We start from the raw sequence: 22786 nt of genomic DNA, 5'->3' as shown, positions 1-22786 counted from the left end.
ACAGAGTCATCCTCTTTCTACCAAGACTCGCCAGAATTTGGTGCTTAAGATGTCACTCAGGGGCAATAACAAAGCACCAAGGGTTAGGGTTGGACTGTCGACGCGAGATGGACCTCGCGCCTGAGTCACCCCGCCTTAAGCACAGCCAAAGTTTGTGACTCAAATTGTCTTCGAAAAAATACCCCGCTGTGGGGTTATTTAGCAATTGGGTCCGGAGCACTTTCTGCAACAAAAACCTAACCTCTTGCACAACGATACCGACAAGCAGACGGCTGCATTGGCTCTCGTACTCTGATTTACTGAGTTCTCCAGCCATAACCATTTCCAATAGTCACCATGGCTGACTCGACGGCCCCAGCGCCTCCGACGGAGGAGGTCGCCAACCTACACCTCGACGAAGTCACGGGCGAGCGTGTGTCCAAGACGGAACTGAAGAAGCGCCAGAAGCAGCGCCAGAAGGAGGCCGACAAGGCGGCCAAGGCGGCTGCCGCACCGCCCAAGGCATCGGGCAAGCCCAAGAACGCGGCGGGCGAGGAGGAGAAGGATCTCAACCCCAACCAGTACTACGAGATCCGGACCCGGCACGTCAATGAGCGTATGTCAACCTCATAACGACTTTCCCGCCCACCACCGACAAAATGGCGCACCTTTGCTGACTGGCCCCGCCCAAACAGTGCTCAAGAACCCCGAGACGAACCCGTACCCGCACAAGTTCCAGGTCACGTACGACGACTCCAAGTTTGTCGAAGAGTTCGGCCACCTCAAGTCGGGCGAGACGGCCGAGAATAAGGAGATCCGGATCGCAGGGCGCATCTACAACAAGCGCGCGAGCGGCTCCAAGCTGATCTTTTACGGTAACAAACCCCAAACCCAAGGCCCGTGCCCATCAATGCCCCCCAAACTGACCAGACCCCCCTTCCAAACAAAAAACAGACCTCCGCACATCCGCCGACACGGTCAGCATCGGCACGCAGCTGCAAGTCGTCTGCCAGGCGCAGCTGGTCAAGGAGGACTCGGGGGCGCCGTCGTTCGAGAAGCAGCACGAGAACATCCGGCGCGGCGACGTCATCGGCATCGTCGGCTATGCGGGGCGCACCAACCCCAAGAACCGCCTCGCCGAGGGCAAGGAGGGCGAGCTGTCCATCTTTGCCACCGAGATTGTGCTGCTGAGCCCCTGTCTGCATATGCTGCCGAGTGTGCGGTTTCCGTTTTCGGATGGGGAGCAGAGGTATGTTTTTTTTTTTTTCTTTTTTCCTTTTTTTTTTTTTTTTTTTTTTCCGGCCGGGGGGGGGGGGGGGGGGGGTGGTTGTTGTTGTCGTAAATGAGCGTGTAGTGGGTACTGACGCTGGTGGTAGGGCCCGCATGAGGTATCTGGATATGTTGTGGAACGACAAGAGCCGGGAGGTGCTGTGGCAGCGCAGCCGGGCGGTTCGCTATATCCGCGAGTGTAAGTCTGTCGTTTCCGCTATGAGGAGAGTAGATTACTGATAATATACCCAGACCTACATGAACGTCGCTTCATCGAGGTCGAGACACCCATGATGCACGCTATTGCTGGTGGCGCGACTGCTGTAAGTCAACATTCTGGGATTACCAAGAAGCTGAAAGGGGGATGAGAGGGATATTGACTGTCGGCAGCTTCCGTTCACTACCCATCACAACGACCTCGACATTGACATGTACATGCGTGTCGCTCCCGAGCTGTTCCTCAAGAAGATGATTGTCGGCCAGTTCGGCAAGGTGTTCGAGATTGGCAAGAACTTCCGCAACGAGGGTATCGACCTCACACATAACCCCGAGTTCACAACTTGCGAATTCTACTGGGCGTATGCCGATATGTACGACCTGATGGAGTTGACCGAGGATCTTGTTTCCGGCCTCGTCAAGCAACTCACTGGCTCTTACAAGACCACCTTCACCACCCAGCACGGCGAGACATACGAGGTGAACTGGGAGGCGCCGTGGCGTAGGGTCTCGATGATTCCGGAGCTTGAGAAGGCCACGGGCGAGACATTCCCCCCGTCTGAGGAGCTTCACACAGAAGAGACCAACCAATTCTTGCAGAAGGTCTGCAAGAAGATGGGCGTCGAGTGCGCGCCGCCGCTCACCAACGCCCGCATGATTGACAAACTCACGGGCGAGTTCATCGAGAACACCTGCGTCAACCCCAGCTTCATTAGTGAGTTCCGCTACATGGCAGGGGAAAGAGATGGAGAGTGTGCTGACAAGCGGCACAGTTGAGCACCCGCAGGTGATGAGTCCCTTGGCCAAGTATCACCGGTCCAAGAAGGGTATGTGTTGACGCGGCCCCCTTTTCTGAGACCCGGGCTATGGCTAACCAAGCATGCTGGACAGGTCTTTGCGAGAGATTTGAGTAGGTTACCTTGTCGCTACACAACCGCCGGGGTGCTGACCGTTTGATAGGGCATTCGTCTGCAAGAAGGAAATTGCGAACGCGTACACCGAGTTGAACAACCCGTTCGACCAGAGACTGCGGTTCGAGGAGCAGGCCCGCCAGAAGGACCAGGGCGATGACGAGGCGTATGTTTCCATTAGTGTTTGTGATACGCGAGCCAAGCTAATGTTTGTGTGATAGTCAACTCGTGGACGAGAGCTTCCTAAACGCGCTCGAGTATGGCTGTAAGTTTTTACAACCCAAACAGTTTGTTGCTCGCGTTGCTAACCGATGCTGCTAGTGCCGCCGACCGGTGGTTGGGGTCTAGGTATCGACCGTCTTACTATGGTAAGGACTAGAAAGCGAGCAAGTTGCTGGATCTCGGACTAACGCCGCATGCAGTTCATCACGAACAATTACTCGATTCGCGAGGTCCTTGCCTTCCCGTTCCTGCGCGAAGAGAAGCATACCAAGGAGAAGTTCGCGGCGGAGCTGGTCAATGTCCAGCCACTTCCCGAAGAGGGCATTCGTGAGTCCCCAAGTTCAGCTGTTCCCAGTAATTGGGTTGCTAATTTGTTGTTTCCAGCCCACAAATAGATGAGGATACCCGTGACGATGGACGATTGGGATGATGAATGAAAAAAAAAAAAAAAAGTGGTCATCTGTCACTCAATAGATGTGTGAAAAATCTGTTTACGCATGTGTCGAACATTGTGTGCATGATGTGAGGCTCGGTATTGGCACTTCGGAAATGTAACAAGTGGCTGCAGGGTACGGAATGCAGTTAGGTTGCTTCTCATGCGTAGTCTCTTTGCCGTGCTTCTTGTCGTGCGTGGCTCTGCAGTTTTGGTGACGCGGCTCTCGAAGGGTAGGCTTTTGATGTGGGGCAATACTTCACTTCCCCCGGCTTGGCATCCCGTGGCAGGAGGGGCATGATGGAGCTCGGCTGCAGAGCGAAAGCGAACGCTCGCCCCTGAATTACGGGCCGGTTTTCCTATTGAGAGTACCTGAGCTGTGAGAGAGACCAAGTTAGCAAAGTCAACACAACGCAGAGGCAGATCCGGATGACTCGGTATAAAGCGATAAGGAAAGCGAAGTCGCCTGCAATTCACATAACTATAGGATTTACGTACCCAAACATGTACAAAGCAGGCACGGTGCAGCGTCCCGCATCCTTCAAGATGGAGGATCCAGCCAAGACCCCCAAGGCGGAACCACAGCTCGCAAGAGAACCTGAAAAGGTCCCTAAAGGATAAAGAATGGGGGGCCAAGCGCCGAGCTTGCTGGCGGCATGCTGAGCCTCGCTCCCTTTCAGGTGCGGATGGCCCAAATAATTCTCGATCCTGCTTCTGTATTTTCTCAACCCGGATCGAAATCAAGTTTATTTATTTGATCCCTCCGTCATTGACGGCATCATCGAGTCCCCCCCAAGATGCCCATCTAATAATTAGGGCCCGTCAAGAAATCAGATGAAAGAAGCCAAGATCCCCGACACTCGTTTTTAATTTATTTTTTTAGTTAACCTAAGCGCATTGAGCGGCCCCGGAACGAACCGAGACCATCCAGAGGTCAACGCACCTGAGCCAGCGCGCAACGCGCAAAAACGCCAACGCCGATCTGATCGCGAATCGGGAAAGGCGGTTTTACTTTCCCATCTGAGACACCACCTCAGCCAAACCCGATCCGAAGCTGGGCCGGGGCCGATTTGACGGGCCGGCCGGTGTTCGGCGCCGATTCAAGTCATGGCCCTCCTCCGCCAGACTTGGACGCTGGTGCTCAAGAACTGGCTCATCGTCCTCGGCCGCCACAGCTTCGCCACCGTCATCCGCGCCTTTGTCCTGCCGATTATTCTGACGGCGTTCCTGAGCTTTGCGCGGAACCTGTTTGTGCCGTCGGCGACGTTCGGCATCAGTGATGTGCGTCCGGTGCGCTCGTTGGCGGATGGGTTGAGCGTGGCGTCGGGGAGTGGTAGGGATAATGTGGTGTTTGTGAACAGCGGGTTTACGGGAGGTGATATTGGGCGGGTGGTGGACGAGTTGGCCAGGGTGGTGAGGGTGGATGCTGGGATGATTGCAACCATCGCGAAGAGCGAGGATGAGGTGCCGCTTATTTGTCGTGCTTCCCTCCGTGGTGTTACGCCGTGCGCTGCTGCCGTCATTTTTCATGGTTCCCCGACTGAGGGCGACGGCGGGTTGTGGAATTACACCATCCGCGCCGATGCCTCTCTCGGCGCCGGCCGTATTGACGCTGAGAAAGATACCAACGACGCGCAGGTCTATTTGCTGCCCTTGCAGCATGCCATCGACTCGGCCATCTCCCGCCAAAACGGCCACGGGGATGACGGGGCACAACCGCTTCCTAGTGCCATGGACGAGTACCCCTTCACCTCGCTCACCAACGAGGAGCTCGCCGATCGCGTCCGTGTCGTGTATCAGGGCATGATCATGAACTTCCTCGGTGTCGTCTTTATTGTGACTATCATTGGTGTCGCTTACCACATGGCTGGGTTCATTGCGACGGAGCGGGAGTCGGGCATGTCGACGCTGATCGAGGCCATGATGGCTACCAAGAGCCGTTGGAAGCCCCAGTTTGCCCGCATCATTGCCTACCACTTCTCGTTCTCAGCCCTGTATCTACCTGGCTGGGTCGTGTCGGCCCTGATCCTGTGGTCTGGTGTCTTCGTTCACACGAGCGCTGCCATCATTTTCTTCTACTTCATCCTATCCGGCCTAGCCCTGGGCTCCATGGCAATCCTCGGCGCCTCCTTCTTCAAGAAGGCCCAGCTGAGTGGTGTGTTGATCACCATTGCCTTGATTCTTCTGGCCATTATTGCGCAGACGATCAGCTGGCCCAAGACCTCCGCCGTCGTCACGCTTAGCCTTCTCTTCACGCCCTGCAACTTCACTTTTTTCATCTCCCTACTCGCCCGTTGGGAGCAGGAGGAATGGCCGACCGACCTTGCCCAGTCACCCCCTAACAGCCCTTGGGAGCTGCCGGGCATCGTCTTCTTCATCTTTCTCGCCGTGCAGGTCATCGTGTACCCGATCCTCGGCGCCTTGGTCGAACGCTGGCTGCACGGCACTACCTCTAGCGGGCGCAACATCATCGTGGGCGAGAACCGCGGCGACCTTGGCCCGGACTGCGCCGTGCAACTCCAGGAGTTCACTAAAGTCTACCGCCCCGGCATCCTGCGCCGCATGTTCTCCTTCATCGCAAAACCCAAGGAAGCAGTGGTCGCCGTCAACAAGCTCACCCTGAGCGCCACCCGCGGCCAGATCCTCGCCCTGCTCGGCGCCAACGGCAGCGGAAAGAGCACCACGCTCGACACCATCGCCGGCATCAACAAGGCCACCAGCGGCGGCATCACCATCGACGGCACCGGCGGCCTGGGCATCGCCCCGCAAAAGAACGTCCTCTGGGACGAGCTGACTGTCTTTGAACACATCCGCATCTTCAACAAGCTGAAGTCGCCGGACAAGTACGCCTCCAAGGAAGAGATCCGCGAGCTGGTGCTGGCCGTCGACCTGGAAAAGAAGATCAAGGCCCAGTCGCGCACTCTCTCGGGAGGGCAGAAGCGCAAGCTGCAGCTCGGGATGATGCTTACGGGTGGCAGCGCCGTGTGCTGCGTCGACGAGGTCTCTAGCGGCTTGGACCCCCTGAGCCGGAGGAAGATCTGGGATATCTTGTTGGCTGAACGTGGGCGGCGCACCATGATCTTGACGACGCACTTCCTAGACGAGGCCGACCTGTTGGCCGACTACATCGCTGTCATGTCCAAGGGCAATCTCCGCGCCAAGGGAACTTCTGTCGAGCTAAAGGACCGGCTGGGCGGCGGGTACAAGATCCATATCAACAACGTCAAACTGATCCCCCGTCTGCCGAATATTGCTGGTGTGAAGAAGAAGGCCACCCATGAGGAGGCTGCGTATATTGCGTCGACGTCGGCGATGGCCGCGACTGTGATTAGGGAGCTTGAAGCGGCTGGCATTACGGACTACCGGTTCTCGGGCCCCACGATCGAGGATGTCTTTTTACAGCTTGCCGACGAGGCCCACGGTGATGGCTCGGGCCTTGACTCGCGCGGGATCCTCAGCTCGTCTGACGAGAAGTATGAAAAAGCCGGGGACGGCAACGAGCCGGAGAAGGGCCTCGAACTCATGTCCGGGCAACCCGTTGGCTTCTTCAGGCAGATCTGGGTGCTGTTCCTCAAGCGGTGTGTCATCTTCAAGGGAAACTGGTTCCCATCTGTTATTGCGTTCATCATCCCCGTCATCGCGGCCGGTTTAGTGATGCTGTTCGTCCGGCACCAGCCGGCCCTCGGGTGCTCGCCTACGGATCAGTCGACGAAGGAAACGGCCATCAATATCTTTGACAGCGACTTTGAACTATTCCTAGTCGGTGGTCCGGCAGGCAAGTTCTCGGAGGATACCCTTCTGCGTTTGTTTGCACCCGTCTATCTCGCCATGCAGGGCGGCAGTGGAAACGCGTTGTCGGCGAGGGCCGCCTCGGGGCCCGCCGCCCTCTTTCAAAATATCACCCTTGTCAACTCGATCGGCGAGTTCAACGACGCCGTCGTCCAGTACCGCAAGAATATCACGCCTGCCGGCATCTGGCTCGGTGACGACCATTCTCGTCCGACGCTCGCCTACAGAGGCAACGGGCCTGAGATGATCAACGCCTGGTTCGGCAAATGGGCTATGGACATGCTCCTGACCAACACCAGCATCGCGTCGAGCTACGTCTTTTTCGACAGGCCGTTTGCCCCGGATGCTGGTAACTCGCTGCAGTTGGTGGTGTACATTGGCCTGGCTCTGTGCGCCTACCCGGCCTTCTTCTCGCTGTACCCCAACTTGGAACGCCGCCGTCAAGTCCGCGGCTTGCAGTACTCGAACGGAGTCAAGCCGCTGCCGCTATGGATCGCTTACACGGGTTTCGACTTCGCCATTGTGCTGGCCGGGGCGGTCATCAGCATCGCGCTGCTTGCTGGTCTTGCCCCCAACTTGTGGTTCCACATTGGCTACGTCTTCTTAATCTTCATTCTACACGGCCTCGCGTCGATCCTGCTGGCGTACAACGTCTCCCTGGTCGCTGCCAACCAGCTCTCGTCCTACGCGTTCACGGCCGCCTGGCAGGTCGTCTGGCTTCTCATCTACCTGATCTGCTACATGGTCGTCATCATGTACGCGCCCGTCCACCGGATCGACAGCTTCGTGCTCGTCGTGCACTTTGTTGTATCAGCTTTCGCGCCCATTAACTCGGTCATCCGCGCGCTCTTTGTGGTGCTGAACCTATTCTCCACGGCGTGCGACGGCCACGAGCTATCCTCCAACCCGGGCAGCATGACCCAATACGGAGGCCCGATCTTGTACCTCTTCATCCAGATCGCCCTCCTCTTCCTGGTCCTTGTCTGGGCCGACGGCGGCAACGCAGGCTTCAGCGTCCGGCGCATGTTCAAGCGCTCCACGCCCCCCTCACACGACACCGCCGAGGAACGCGCCGCCATCTCCGACGAAGAAATCGCCAACGAGCTCGTCCGCGTCAAATCCAACGCCACCGCCGACCCCAACAACCCCACAACCACCGGCCCAACCGACGGCCTCCGCGTCGTTAACCTCACCAAAACCTTCGGCACCAACACCGCCGTCGACAACGTCACCTTCGGCATCCCCCACGGCGAGGTCTTCGCCCTACTCGGCCCCAACGGCGCCGGCAAATCCACCACCATCAGCGTCATCCGCGGCGACCTCAAACCCTCCCCAGGAAGCGGCGACGTCTTCGTCGAAGCCGCCAGCATCACGCGCCAGCTCACCACGGCCCGCTCCCACCTCGGCGTGTGCCCGCAATTCGACGCCGTCGACGTCATGACCGTCGAGGAACATCTCCGCTTCTACGCGCGCGTGCGCGGCATCCCCGACGTCGCGCACAACGTATCCGCCGTCATCCGCGCCGTCGGCCTCGCCGCCTTCCGCACCCGCCAGGCGCATGCCCTCTCCGGCGGCAACAAGCGCAAGCTGTCACTCGGCATCGCCCTCATGGGCAACCCGACCGTGCTGCTGCTGGACGAGCCGTCGTCGGGGCTGGATGCGGCCGCCAAGCGCGTCATGTGGCGCACGCTGGCGGCCACGGTGCCCGGGAGGAGCCTGTTGCTGACGACGCATAGCATGGAGGAGGCGGATGCGTTGGCGGGGAGGGCGGGGATTCTGGCCAAGCGCATGTTGGCGCTGGGTGGGGTCGAGCAGCTGAGGCAGCGGTTTGGGGACAGGTTGCACGTGCATCTGGTGTGTAGGGGGGCGCCGCGCACGCCGGAGGAGGATGTCGAGCGGGTGAGGCGGTGGGTGCTGGGGAATTTGGAGGGCGCGGATGTGGAGCCGAAGACGTATCATGGCCAGATGCGCTTTACGGTGCCGCTTGCGGCGTTTGTGCCTGGTGGTGGTGATAGCAAGGTGCCGGTGGTGGCGCGGGATGAGATTGGTAGGGCTGGTGCTGGTGCTGGTGCTGGGTCGGGGAGTGGGACGTCGTCGTCGGGGTCGGCGATTGGTAAACTGGTCGTGCTGTTGGAGGAGAATAGGGAGGCGCTGGGGATTGACCACTACAGTGTCAGCCCGACGACGTTGGATCAGGTTTTCCTCACGGTGGTGGGGGCGCATAATGTTAAGGAGGAGGGGTACCAGGAGGAGACGAAGAAGAAGACGTGGTGGCGGTTTGGGAAATAGACGGGGCTTGCATTGTGCATGCATACACACAGGATTGTGTGGTACAGAGTGAAGCGGAATCGGATATATTTGGTGGAAGGGGGGAGCACTGCCCTGACGGGTGTCTTTTTTTGTTCTTCTTATTTACTTTGTTCTTGGATATACATTGGCAATGGATTGCAATTTGGGTGATGGATGTCTGGTTTTGTCAGTCGTATACAGAGCTTCGATAGAAAAGGAGAAAGACCGGCTGGGGGGTTGTGGTTGTAGTACCGTATATACATGTATCAGAGAAGAGACATACTTGTGTTGACACGTTTAGGTTGTAGTTATCCACTTGGTTATAACCCTATGACAGGTAACAATGTCTTGTTTACTCTATATATGAAGTCAACCTCTACACGAATAGCCACCCACGAATGGACATGGTGACTACCACCCATCAGGCTCCTCGCCATTCAGCAACTGGTTGAAAATACCTCAACACTGTTCCGTACTATATATATACTAGTTCTTTCCTACCAGTTTCCAACGAGGATCACCGCCTGATGGGAAGTGGCCCTAGCGACGGTGGCTTAATTGGCACTGGCGGTGGTCCTGCCACCCCGGTTTCGAACCTGTGTAATAATTCCCTGGAGGTTGCAGGTTTGAGCCCGAGTGAAACAAAGATATAAGAGGGATTGCCCTCTTAGATCTGTCCTGGAGAAATCCCCAACGGGGTTTCGTAGCCGCCCACCTCCTCGAATGGGGGGCTGGACGGTGACCTTTCGCCGGACTAGTCGGTGAAGTGTTGGTTGTTGGGCCTGTAGAAAAAAGAATATGCTTGGGAGGAAAAAAAAGCATACAACACCGGGATTCGCTGGTCGTCACCGACCCAACTACGGATTACTGATCTGGCTCTTAAAAGACTTATCTTGTGGGGTAGGCGGGGTCAAAAAACAGGGGATCTCGGGGTCCAGAAAGGGGCGCCTCTTCTCCTCTATTAGTGCCGTCCGTTGTAAGAGAACGGTGAAACCGGCTGCGCCGCAGAACCGTTCAGTCTTATGCAGCAATTGCGGTCGAGCCCTGCTGTCGGGCATAACAGCAGGGAAATGACAAGCTGAGAACGCCCCGCGCAATCCGCTCATTGCCGCTGGAAATACGGCTGTCGGGCGCCTTCGACACATCGGCGTCGGGCAAGGCCACACGGGCCGCCGCCGTCGTGATCCCGGGGACGGCCAGTGTTGCAGCCGGTCGGAGAAAGCACGGGATGAAGTGCCTCATCATGCGGGAGCGGTCTTCGGGATTGGTGACGACCACTGGGTCACTTTCTGCACTCTCAGCTCACCCCTTCCCCTCTCCCGGAACTGACAGCAAGTCCTTTGTCGCCCTGAGAGCTTGATGCCACACGTGGCACACTACCTGCTTGGCTGCCTCCCTCGAGATGGTCAGCCGCATACCTGCGCCACCATGAACCACTTCCGATTTTCGCTCCAAGCTGTCAGGTTTGACGTTCATCTGCTCCAGCCTCTGCCACCCCCGATTACTTCCGACCAACTTCCCCGATTGTCGTCGATGCAAACGCCCTGCCATGAATCCGAAACGAACGTACGAAGATGAAGAACCGTCTGCGAGCCTTCCGAAGCGGCTAAGAACCTTCGACCCCGCCTCCAATGGCGTTATTTACCCAAGCTGCGACGCGTACTCTCCACTTGTGCATGAGGCTTACACAATAGCCTGGATCTGTGCACTTCCCTTAGAACTGGCGGCATCGCGTGCCATGCTAGACGAGGAACACCCACTGCCCCCCAACCAAGCCGGCGACGACAACACCTACGTGCTCGGACGCATCGATCAGCACAACGTCGTCATGACATGCTTGCCGGGACAGTACGGAACGAACAACGCTGCAATCGTCGCGACAAACTTGAAGCGAAGTTATCCGAGCATCCGCGCTACCTTGATGGTCGGCATCGGCGGCGGATCCCCAAACCAGGCCGACTTGTACCTAGGCGATGTCGTCGTTGGCACGAGGGTCATGCAGTATGACATGGGCAAGATGGTTGCGGGCGGCGTGTTCGAAGAAACGGCCGATGCGAAGACTCCTGCGCGGCTGCTGAACTCGGCTGTGTCCGCTCTACGGTCGAAGCATGGGCCGCACCATTCTAGCAGTCGAATGACTAGCCTCCTGCGAAGCCGACTCCCAAACATCTTGCGCCCGAACCATCCCGATCGCCTTTTCCAAGCGTCCTATGAACACCCTCTTGGGGCGCCAACATGTATTGACTGCGACCTAGAAAAGCTGCAACCACGAGGCGCACGCCTCTCTGACGAACCCAGGATTCACTACGGAGTCATCGCTTCGGGAAACAGGGTTATGAAGGACGGGAAAGCACGGGATGAGATTGCTGGGCGACTTTCAGCGCTATGCTTTGAGATGGAGGCAGCCGGCATGATGGATAATCTCCAGTGCTTGCCGATTCGCGGCATTTGCGACTACTCGGATTCCCATAAGAACAAGCAGTGGCAGGAGTATTCTGCTGCAACCGCAGCCGCATACGCGAGGGAACTGCTGGAAGGGCTTCGGCCTTCGTCCAGGTCGCTTGATCGGACTCCAACATACATCACCGAAGTGAGCCAGCCTGATACCGCCGGTATTACAAACCATTGCCCTGATCCCTTCCTCTCTGGTATCATACTGACTGGGGATGCGAGCAGTCGACCAGGCCTTGGAACGGCGGCAACGCTTGCTAAAATGCCTTGAATTCCCGCAAATCGATGCCCGCAGAACCACTATTCGGGCTGCGCATAGCAGAACCCTGCCGTTGGCTTCTGCAGCACTCAAAATACCGGGATTGGCTTGACCCCGGGAAGCAGTCGCAGAATCATGGCTTCTTGTGGATGCGAGGCAAGGCAGGTGCCGGAAAGTCAACCATGATGAAGTTCGTGTACCAGGAGACGAAGAAAGTTTTCAAAGAGCCCAGCATGGCCGTGGCGTCCTTCTTCTTCAATGCACGAGGCGACGATTTGGAAAAGTCTATCTCCGGGATGTATAGGTCTCTGTTACTGCAGCTCCTACAGGAGTTTTCGGATCTTCAATACGTCCTGGACAACACGGATATCGTTCCGCGGAACCAACAAGACTGCCCTGACCTGAACGCTCTGAAGGAGCTTCTTAGTAACGCCGTTATGGCCCTTGGCCAGCGCTCCTTCACATGCTTCATCGACGCTCTCGACGAGTGTGACGAGCAGGAAGTCAGGGATATGGTCCAATTCTTTGAGGATTTAGCAGAGAATACTACCGAGGCAGGCATCCGACTCCGAATCTGTTTCTCAAGTCGGCCATACCCCTACATCAGCATCCGCAAGGGCATCTCGCTGACCCTCGAGGCCGAATCCGGACACGTAGAAGACCTGGCACAGTACGTTAAGAGCAAGCTCACAATCGAGGACCCCGTACTTCTCGCAGACTTGCAGTCCGAGATCCTGGGCAAGGCGTCCGGGATTTTCCTGTGGATTGTCCTCGTCGTGGATATCCTTAATAAAGAGGACGACGACGGCGGTCTCGCTCTGAGGACAAAAGATTCAACAATTCCGGATAAATTGAGCGATCTGTTCAGAAGCATTCTGATGCGCGACCGGAAATCACCCGAACGATTGCTGCTGTGTGTTCTCTGGATCCTTTGCGCAAAGCGGCCGTTGACCCCAGAAGAATTCCGCCATGCGCTATGGGTGGCTTTGTTGGACCACAAGTCGGAGCAGAAGGACTGCCAGGTCGACTCTAACATCCCAGACGTCAAAAACATGAATACCTGTGTAAAATTGGTCACGAGTTCCTCGAAAGGTCTTGCCGAGATCACCAAAGCCGGGCGGCCAATTGTCCAGTTTGTCCACGAATCAGTACGGGATTTCTTGGTGAAGGAGAGGGGCCTACAGGATTTGTGGCCTGAACTTGGGTTCGGATGGGAGGGTATCGGTCACGAGAGGCTCAGGCGCTGCTGCACCCAGTATCTGTCTCTTTCAGGGGTACGGGTGATCGTCAACGGCCCTGAGGACAGAGCCGCACGGGACACGCTAGCCCAAAAATACTCATTCTTGGAGTATGCCAGCCAGCACGTCCTCCACCATTCTAATATCGCTGCGCTTGTGATGCCCAATGCACAGGACGACTTTCTGTCTCAATTCTTTGCTTCGGGTGGGATCGGGGTGCTTAACTTGTTCGAGGGCCACAAAGCGCGGAGGTATGGCGTTCATGCAACCCCTCTCTATGTCCTCGCAGACAAAGGACTGGAAAACCTCATTCGCATACAAATGAAACAGGAGTCTGTGAAGAAAGAGTCTGCAGCTTATACCCGCGGGGAAAGGTACAAGTATCCATTTTTTGCCGCATTGGCCAACAGCCACAAAGGCGCGGTGGCTGCACTTTTGGGGTTATCTTCAAGCATCCATGATGGCGTGGATATCACGGAAGGTTTCAATTACAGGAAAGATTTGACGGGATATCAAGGCCGAACACCGTTGTCCTGGGCTGCCCAAGAGGGTAGACTGAACATTGTGAAGTTGTTAATTCGAGGGGCAGACCTTGACGGAGTCGATGAGAGAGGCTATACGCCACTCCGCCGGGCTCTCAGAGAAGGGCCAGGAGGCGGTCGCGCGGCTTCTCATCGACAAAGGGGCGGACGTCAACGCTCAGGACAGTTCTGGATCGACAGCACTGATTTTGGCCTTAAAGAAGGGCCCACGAGGCGGTCGCGCGGCTTCTCATTGAAAAAGATGCGGACGTCAACGCTCAGGACAGTTCTGGATGGACAGCACTGATTTTGGCCTCAGAGAATGGCCACGAGGCGATCGCGCGGCTTCTCATCGAAAAAGGTGGCGGACGTCAACGCTCAGGACAGTTCTGGATGGACGGCACTGATTTTGGCCTTAAAGAATGGCCACGAGGCGGTCGCGCGGCTTCTCATCGACAGAGGGGCGGACGTCAACGCTCAGGACAGTTCTGGATCGACGGCACTGCTTCGGGCCTTAGGGAATGGCCACGAGGCCATCGCGCGGCTTCTCATCGACAGAGGGGCGGACGTCAACGCTCAAGACAGTTCTGGATCGATGGCACTACATCGGGCTTCACAGTACGGCCACGAGGCCATCGCGCGGCTTCTCATCGACAGAGGGGCGGACGTCAACGCTCAAGACAAGTATGGATCGACGGCACTGATTTGGGCCTCACAGAATGGCCACGAGGCCATCGCGCGGCTTCTCATCGACAGAGGGGCGGACGTCAACGCTCAGGACAGTTCTGGATCGACGGCACTGCTTCGGGCCTCGAAGGTCGGCTACGAGGCGGTCGCGCGGCTTCTCATCGACGAAGGGGCGGACGTTAACGTTCAGGACAGTTCTGGATCGACGGCACTGACTTGGGCCTCACAGTACGGCCACGAGGCCATCGCGCGGCTTCTCATCGACAGAGGGGCGGACGTCAACGCTCAAGACAAGTATGGATCGACGGCACTGATTTGGGCCTCCCGGTATGGCCACGAGGCAGTCGCGCGGCTTCTCATCAACAAAGCGGCAGTCATCAACGCTTAGAACAGTTCTGGATTGACGGCAATAGTCAAGTAACGTTCTTTCCGTTTATTTTCGCGATTTGTGAAGAGGTTAATTTTTTTTTACTACCTCTGCTTAAATGAAGGGCCTGGGAGACATGATTGATTTACCAATTATTTTTTTCGCCATTGACGTAACATCACCGATACCACTGCACTTTTCCAAACCCACAGTCCGGTCGAAGGGGCGGCAGCCCGGACGGCTAGGCCGCAGGCGAACCACGCCTCCCGTGTCAGGTCCTAAGAAACCAACCTCCAGTCTGCCGGCCATCGGCGGCCATAACCCGACGCAATTTGCTGTTCCTGTGGCAGTCTCCGACCCCTGTCCCCAGGGCATGAAGATCGTCTCGCGAAGGGCATCGACTTGTAGATGTTGTGAGAGCTTTGTTCGGTCAGTAATGCAGGGTCGTTCCCCAAAAAGAGACCAGATCTGGTCGTTCTCGGTCATGCCAGCAAGGTCGTTGTAACGCTAAGTTATCTAATCTCCATGACACGGCTGCGCCCGTGACAGTCGTTCCTGGGAAGACCTGGGATCGGATTGATGCGCCATGCCCCATAATTAATGGGGCTCCTGCGCCGCTGGGCCGCTGCAAGCGGCCGGAAAGACCCGCTGAGCGCGCGGAACGTCAAGGAGTCGAAATGAGAGACTCGATCTGCAAAAAGGAACATACAACACCGGGGATTCGCTGGTCGTCACCGACCCAACTACTGATCCGGCCCTTGCGAGTTTAACTAGGGGAGAGCGGACGGGATCCCGTGTTTTCTGGCAGGTATGGTCGTATGTGATGAAAAGAAGGTAGAGTGTAGGTTTATAAGGGAGGCTTGGTGTTGAGGAATGTTGGGCTTTGTATTTACACAGGAGTGACCGTGCCCGCTGCGCGCGGGCACGCCAAAGGAAGCCTGGAGGAACTTGCCGGCTGCAGGTAGGCCCCATAACGGAGTCAACGATGTAATTGTCTTTTTTTTTTTTCCATTTCATGATGGTTATTGACGAATGCTGGGAAGTAAGGAAACGTGGTTTCTTCAGTCAGACTAGCGTCTAATCGTACAGTCGCGCCCTCTTTTTTTTCGCTGTAGACCTCTTGCTTCTGATTGGCTCGGGAGAGGTTTGCTTTTTTCTCTTTTTTGTTGGGGTGGTGTCAACCGGAGCGAGTTGATCTTCCAACAACTGCTCTGTGTCTGAACCGTCGTCGGTGTGACCGGTATCTTTTTTGTGGTTAGCCTAGTTAGCGAGCTCGAAGGAAGCCATACCTGAGCTTGAAATTGTGAGCATTGGCTCGGCGTTGGTTGTGGTCGAGTTCGGCGGTACGTCAAGGATGGCCGATGGCTCGGTTGCCTCATGCTCCGGATGCTTCCGGGGCCTGTGCTCGGGCTTTTCTGTTTATTTGTCAACGTGTTTTGGCCGCCAATGGGCGAGGAGAATGGGTTCCAGCTCGTGATTCCTTGCGGACCGGTTGAGCGTGGTGTTGTAGGTATTGTGCTAGGTCGTAAGGGTGTCGTGTTGTGAGCGGTTAAGCTGCTTTGTCGAATAGACTCCCAGTCGTCTGGGAGAATGACTGGGATGCGAACGCTTGTGTCGATGAGTTGAGGGCCTTGGATGAGGTTTCGATCGAGAACTCCTAGGAGGCGACCGTTGCATGCGATCCAGGATCCTCTTGGAAATGGGTTGGCAGCTGTTCGCATCCAGCCGGCTAACGACTTCCACGGTTGTTGTTCAACGGGAAAGACGAAGGACAGCAGCGTGACGGCAACTATCCAGGGCAGGCAAGCGAATCTGTCTTCTGCGCATGACGATGGGCCTCATGGGAGCCCACAGCGGCACATTCACAGAGACGGAGGGTCAGCGGACGAAGTCGGTCCGGGCGGACAAATGCAGCTCGAGCTCGGTCGTTACGCAACGTATGTCGATGTCGCCTTGGGTCTTACGAGGCACTGGGCCCTGAACAAGCTCCAGTCGCTGGCGCTATTACTACCAGCAGCGTTCCTTGACGACCGCGGCACGCGGCTGCAAGAAGAGGGGGGCCGGCAGCACTTCCAGTACGTCGGCGGCGAGGACAGCACGGGCAAACCTCGCGCCATTCATGCAATTCACGATATGTTCCGGTTGAAGGATGGTCTCCACACCCTGTTCTTGACGGGCGCCAGCGGCAACGCGGCGGCGCTGATCGGCGGGGTGACGCTGCACTCGGCGGCGAACATTGGATTCGAGGGCAAGAACGAGGTGTCAAGGAACGTTTCGGAAGAAGAGAAGCTGCGTTGGAAAAATATGGTCATGTTGATCGTCGACGAGATCAGCCAGGTGGGCGGACTCACGCTCGCGGCGGTAGACAACCGTCTGCGGCAGTACAGGGAAGACCAGTATCGCCCGTTTGGCGGGATCCCAATGGTCTTGTTCTTCGGCGACTTCTTCCAATTCGATCCCGTTCTGCAGACCAGCCTCCTCTTGCCAATGCCTAGGGACCGCGGCGGACAGAGACCAGAGGGGGCTGCAAGGCACCTAGCTGCGCACAAGCTGTTCCTCCAGTTCACGGCCGTCGTCATCCTCCGCGAACAGGTCCGCGCGGCCGGTTGTCCAAGGCTGCGGGGCTTCCTCCGGCGCCTGCGCATTGGCGATCAGACCGAGCAGGACTTCCAGCGGCTGAGCCAACGCCTCTATACACCGTCGTGCAAGTCCTCCTTCGTAGATGGACTGAGAGCCATCACGCCCTTGAATCAAGACCGGTGGGACCTGAACATGGCTGCCGCCGTCCAGTGGGCTCGTGCCCACGGCAAACACATCTCTATCTTTGTGGCTAAGCATGACACTGAGTCCAGGAAGCGATTGAGTACGGAAGAACTATGCCACGTGCTCCGCTACGGAGACGACTCGCAGCTGCCGACCCCCGGCCTCTTCTTCTACGCCCAAGGCATGCCGGTCGTGGTGACTCGCAACCAGTTTGTCGGGCTGAAGGTGGTCAACGGGGCGCCTTTCAAGGCCGTCGACATCTTCCCCGACCTCGCACCGGCACCATCGCCCTCGCAACGACGTGACTTTCCACCTAGGGCCACCCGTGGCCGTCCTCCTCCAGTCGGACGATAATGCGGGCCTCGCCATTCCCGGGCTAGTGAATGGCACCATCCTGATCAAGAGCAAGACGGTCGCCATCCCGAGCCAAATGCGGGGCAAAGAAAGCAGATGGAGGGGCAAGCCGGGCTTTCGGTGGGTTACCCACAGAACTGGACCTCTTTGCACCCCGACCTTCGCTATGACAGATCAGAAGAGCCAGGGCAAGCAGTTCTCGGACGTGCTCGTCAACCTCAAAGGCGTCCACTCCAGCGGTACGGCGACTCGACCCAGCTTCATGAGCTTGTACGTGCAGCTGTCGAGGGCGCAGAGTTGGGACGGGCTGCATCTGTTTCGGAAACCGGCGCGTGGCGACTTTATCGAGCCCAAGAATGTGCTCGACAAAGACATGAGGGACGCCATCCTCAAGCTGGAACGACGGGGCGAGGAGACCAGACGGCGGTTCGAGCAAGACCACAGGCACGAGCCGTGGTTTCAAGAATGGGCTGCCATGCCTGAATCTGGCCAGGGTACTGAAACCGATGACGTAGAGGACGCGGCGCTCTGGCGAGACCCTGGGGTTTCCGAGCTCAGATCGTAGCACAGCTCTCCACCGTTGCTCTATTTTGGAGCTCTTTTCCAGCGGAATAGGCTGCTTTAATTAATATTTTCCTTCTCACCTTGTTGCCGTGTTGCCCTGCAATCTGCATCTTTTCGTGGTCGTCGCTGAAGCTGCCGAGGGCTGCGCCGTCTCATTGGCCCTTATAAACCGGGGCCAGCCCCACAGCTGACAGGCCGTTGAGGCCCCAACCGACCGTCCGTGCACCACCATTGCCAGGCCCAACTTCGAGACGCTCACGTCAGAGGTAAGTTCCTCCGGGCAAAACAAGATGACTCTCCCTCCACAATCGTTAGAATAATGACAGTAAAACTTCACTGTATACAGGGAGAAATGACACGGCTTTTTTGATGGGGCGTTTGATGGGGCGTTTTATGGGGCGGAACTGGTCCGTGCTTGGAGCATACCATGGTTTTTGTCGGAACAAGAGTGACAAGAGTGACCGTGCCCGCTGCGCGCGGGCCCGCCAAAGGAAGCCTGGAGGAACGGGCCGGCGCAGGTAAGCCATAGCGGCATCAGAATATGGTTGGTCGATCAGTTTTAGGACGGTTGACGAATGTTGGGAAAGCAAGCAAAAGCAGTTCTTTGGGTCAACCTCAAAAGCTAGTCATACAGCCGCGCCTTCTTCCCGCTGTGGATCTCTTGCTTCTGGCCGGTTCCGGAGAGCTTGGTTCCTTTCTTTTCTTTGTCGGAGTCCTGCTGCTCGAAACGGGTTGAGCGTCCAATAATTCTTCTGTGTCCGAAGCATCGTTCGAGTCGTCGCCATGTAGATCAATAGTTAGGTGAGCCGTGACTGTGGAAGGCGGTGATATATACCTGAAGATGAACCTGTGGGCATCTGATCGGGATCAGCCGTGATCGAGTCTAGCTGTGCTCCAGGGCTGGATGGTGGTTCGGTCGCTTCGCGTTCTGCGGTTTCTGGGGCAACCGGCGAGGAAGATGGATTCTGAGGCGAGGAAGTGGGATTTTGAGCACGGCCTAGTGAAGAGAACGGGTTTCTGCTTGCGACTGCTCCGGGGCCAGCCGATCGTGGTGTCGTTGGTAAGTTGCCGACAGGGTCCGATGATTTCGGCGTCGGTGTATTGTTGGTTGACGGGGAATTCTGCCGAATGAGTTCCCAATTGTCGGCGAGAATCACCAGAATTCGAAAAGTGGGATCGACTTTCCGAGGGCCTTGGATCAGGTCGCGGTCTAGGACCCCCAGGAGTCGACCACTGCACGCGATCCACGATCCCTTGGGAAAGGGGTTTGCGGCGGTCCGCATCCACCCGGCCAGAGACTTCCAGGGTTGCTGGTCGACGGGGAAGAGAACGAGGACGTAGCATATGTGTATGCCTTTGCGAGGAGGGCGGTCGTTCTCTGGCTGCAAGTAAGACCCGAGTTTGGCGAACACCGAAGTCTTGACCAGCGGCTCCGGCCAGACTCCTTGCTTGATATGAAAGGTATCTAGCTCGACGGGGCTGGCAAAGGACACATGTGCTGAAGTGCTTGGCCAAGGAGCTGTCTGGTCGGGACCACCGAGCTGGCGGGGGATGACACTTGGAAGTGTTAGCAGCCAGGTCCTGCTCCAGCGCAAAATAATGGGGCGTACGGAGTCAAGCCGCCATCACTGGGCAGTGTCAGCGCCACCTGTACGGAGTGGGTTTCGTAGCTGATCCTCCTATCTATTAACGTGCCTACGCCTTGGAAGGTAAGTTTGAGCAGGACGAGAAATTTGTAGAGGTAGGTATCAGGGTCCTCTTGGCGTAAAAGAAAACTGCTTACAAGTCACATACAGAAACGCAGTCCTGCACCTCGCCCTCTTCGTTCCATGGGAAGGTTTCAGGCTGAGCCAGCGGACGATATACCAGGACTTTGGCGATCGCTCGAGGGGCAGCTGGGCGCCCGAATCCGCTCACACTTCCAGAACATCGCTCTGCTACGCGTCTCGGCGGACGATGCCCGTGCTGATCGAAAGCTGCAAGGCCTTGAAGAGGACTCCGAGGACGCCGTGGACGGACTGGACTTTGGCGACCAAGTGGGCGACGATGACGGCGTCGGTGAGGACGTGGAGAGTATTAATCCGCAAGCCCACCACGAAGCCTTCCTGGATGTCCTATCCGCGGTCCGACGTAGCGAAATCAAGGATATGGCGGCGCCCTCGGCCCTGAGGCGCTTGGACGAAGAGGCGAGGGCAGTTGACCCAAGCCAGGACGACAGCAATGCTGCCCAGCGTGGTCGCCATTTTTATACCATGTTACAGGACCTCCAAGACTCGCCTTTCCGCGGCATGGGACTGCCCAGCCGCGAGGAGATCGACGCGGTATTGAAGGTCCAGAAGAAAGAGGACAGCAGCGTCACGGCGAAGATCCAGGGCAGGCAAATGAATCCGTCTTCTGCGCATGCCGGCGAGCCACACGGGAGCCCACGGTTGCCCGTTCACGGACGCGAAAGATCTCCAGAAGGGGTCGGCCCGGGCGGACAGATGCGGCTCGAGCTCGGACGTTATGCAACATACGTCGATGTGGCCCTGGGGTTCACAAGGCACTGGACTTTGAATAAGCTCCAGTCGATGGCAGTCTTGCTACCGGCGGCGTTTCTTGACGAGCGCGGCACACGGCTGCAGGAAGAAGGGGGTCGGCAGCATTTCCAATACATCGGCGGCGAGGGCGGCACCGGCAAGTCTCGCGTCATACACGCCATCAAGGACATGTTCCGGCTGAAGGACGGTCTCCACACGCTGCTCCTGACGGGCGCCAGCGGTAACGCGGCCGCGCTTATCGGCGGAGTGACGCTGCACTCGGCGGTAAATATTGCGTTTGAGGGCAGGGCAGCGACAGCAAGGAACATCTCGGAAGAAGAGAAGCTGCGGTGGAAAAACATGATCATGCTGGTTATCGACGAGATCAGCCAGGTGGGCGGTCTCACGCTCGCGGCGGTGGACAGCCGCCTAAAGCAGTACAGAGACGACCACCATCGACCGTTCGGCGGGATCCCAATAGTCATGTTCTTTGGTGATTTCTTCCAGTTCGACCCCGTCCTGCAGACCAGCCTCCTCTTGCCAACGCCTAGGGACCCCGGTGGACAGAGACCGGACAGCTCGGCAAAGCACCTAGCAGCGCATAAGCTGTTCCTCCAGTTCACGAACGTCGTTATCCTCCGTGAACAGGTCCGCGCGGCCGGCTGTCCAAGGCTGCGGGGTTTCCTTCGGCGCCTGCGCAATGGCGAGCAGACCGAGCTAGACTTCCAGCGGCTATGCCAGCGCGTCTATACACCGTCGTGCGAATCCTCCTTCGTAGATGGCTTGAGAGCCATCACGCCTCTGAACCAAGACCGGTGGGACATGAACATGGCGGCCGTCGTCCAGTGGGCTCGTGACCACGGCAAGCACATCTCCATCTTTGTGGCCAAGCACGATACCGATTCGGGGAAGCGACTAAGTGTGGAAGAGCTGTGCCGCGTGCTTCACTACGGAGACGACTCCCAGCTGCCGACCCCGGGCTTGTTCTTCTACGCTCAAGGGATGCCGGTGGTGGTAACTCGCAACCAGTTTGTCGGGCTAAAGGTGGTTAACGGGGCGCCTTTCAAGGCCGTCGACATCTTTCCCGACCTCGCCGCCGGCACCATCGCGCTCGCCAGCGATGTGACTCTTCATCTTGGACCGCCGGTGGCCGTCCTCCTTCAGTCAGACGACAGCGCGGGCCTCGCCATCCCCGGGCTCCCCAATGGCACCATTTTAATCAAGAGCAAGACGGTCGCCATCCCGAGCCAAATGCGGGGCAAAGAAGGCAGATGGAGGGGCAAGCCGGGTTTCAGGTGGGTTACCCACAGAACCGGGCCTCTCTGCACCCCAGCCTTCGCCATGACAGATCAGAAGAGCCAAGGCAAACAGTTCTCGGATGTGCTCGTCAACCTCAAAGGCGTCCACTCGAGTGGCACGGCGACGCGGCCCAGCTTCATGAGCCTGTACGTGCAGCTGTCAAGGGCGCAGAGCTGGGACGGGCTGCATCTATTTCGGAAACCGGCGCGTGGCGACTTTATCGAGCCCAAGAATGTGCTCGACAAAGACATGAGGGACGCCATCCTCAAGCTGGAACGACGGGGCGAGGAGACCAGGCGGCGGTTCGAGCAACACCACAGGTCTGAGCCGTGGTTTCAAGAATGGGAGGCCATGCCTGAATCTGGCCAGGGCACTGAAACCGCCGACGAAGAGGACGCGCCCCTCTGGACCGAGGCGGAAATCTAACGAGGAAAGTCTCTTTCAGAGTTGCTGCTATATTGTAATACATCTATGAAGGACGTTTTCGTCTTCGTGGCCTCCGGGCTGGGAGCAGGTTCATTGTGATCATGACAGTGTCTGGTTTCGTTTCCGGCGAATAACGAGCCAAGAAACGGGAAACGGCCTCTCCAACCGAGCCAAGCAGGAAGCAACAAAGAAGACAGACAGCCTCTCCGGCCGATCCAAGCAAGAAGAGA

General features: G+C 57.3%; 5 protein-coding genes across 5 annotated transcripts; all 5 read left to right on the top strand.

The window, feature by feature from the left end:
• Positions 1–336: 336 nt before the first annotated feature.
• CHGG_09229 (uncharacterized protein) lies at positions 337–2992 on the top strand (the record flags this gene model as incomplete). The annotated part of the gene is made up of 13 exons (XM_001227155.1): positions 337–595; positions 675–854; positions 934–1228; positions 1356–1447; positions 1501–1571; positions 1639–2179; positions 2238–2291; positions 2356–2374; positions 2425–2541; positions 2597–2640; positions 2697–2743; positions 2798–2924; positions 2982–2992. The coding sequence occupies 13 exons, from the start codon at positions 337–339 to the stop codon at positions 2990–2992; spliced, it is 1857 nt and encodes a 618-aa protein (XP_001227156.1).
• A 1145-nt stretch (positions 2993–4137) lies between these two features.
• On the top strand, positions 4138–9108 carry CHGG_09228 (uncharacterized protein; the record flags this gene model as incomplete). The annotated part of the gene is made up of 1 exon (XM_001227154.1): positions 4138–9108. One exon carries the CDS (start codon positions 4138–4140, stop codon positions 9106–9108), a length of 4971 nt encoding a protein of 1656 aa, XP_001227155.1.
• A 1428-nt stretch (positions 9109–10536) lies between these two features.
• On the top strand, positions 10537–14652 carry CHGG_09227 (uncharacterized protein; the record flags this gene model as incomplete). Its single annotated transcript, XM_001227153.1, has 4 exons — positions 10537–10571; positions 10702–11698; positions 11905–13307; positions 13899–14652. The coding sequence occupies 4 exons, from the start codon at positions 10537–10539 to the stop codon at positions 14650–14652; spliced, it is 3189 nt and encodes a 1062-aa protein (XP_001227154.1).
• Positions 14653–15649: 997 nt separating this feature from the next.
• Positions 15650–18313, top strand: CHGG_09226 (uncharacterized protein; the record flags this gene model as incomplete). Its single annotated transcript, XM_001227152.1, has 4 exons — positions 15650–15673; positions 15896–15974; positions 16259–17695; positions 17775–18313. The coding sequence occupies 4 exons, from the start codon at positions 15650–15652 to the stop codon at positions 18311–18313; spliced, it is 2079 nt and encodes a 692-aa protein (XP_001227153.1).
• A 426-nt stretch (positions 18314–18739) lies between these two features.
• CHGG_09225 (uncharacterized protein) lies at positions 18740–22556 on the top strand (the record flags this gene model as incomplete). The annotated part of the gene is made up of 4 exons (XM_001227151.1): positions 18740–18830; positions 19200–19372; positions 19527–19700; positions 20109–22556. The coding sequence occupies 4 exons, from the start codon at positions 18740–18742 to the stop codon at positions 22554–22556; spliced, it is 2886 nt and encodes a 961-aa protein (XP_001227152.1).
• Between the last annotated feature and the right edge of the window lie 230 nt (positions 22557–22786).

This window comes from Chaetomium globosum, genomic scaffold (genome assembly GCF_000143365.1).
Source record: "Chaetomium globosum CBS 148.51 scaffold_6 genomic scaffold, whole genome shotgun sequence".
Classification (NCBI taxonomy): domain Eukaryota; kingdom Fungi; phylum Ascomycota; class Sordariomycetes; order Sordariales; family Chaetomiaceae; genus Chaetomium; species Chaetomium globosum.
The sequence above is the reverse complement of the archived record's forward strand: the minus strand, read 5'-3'. Positions and strand labels throughout refer to the sequence as shown.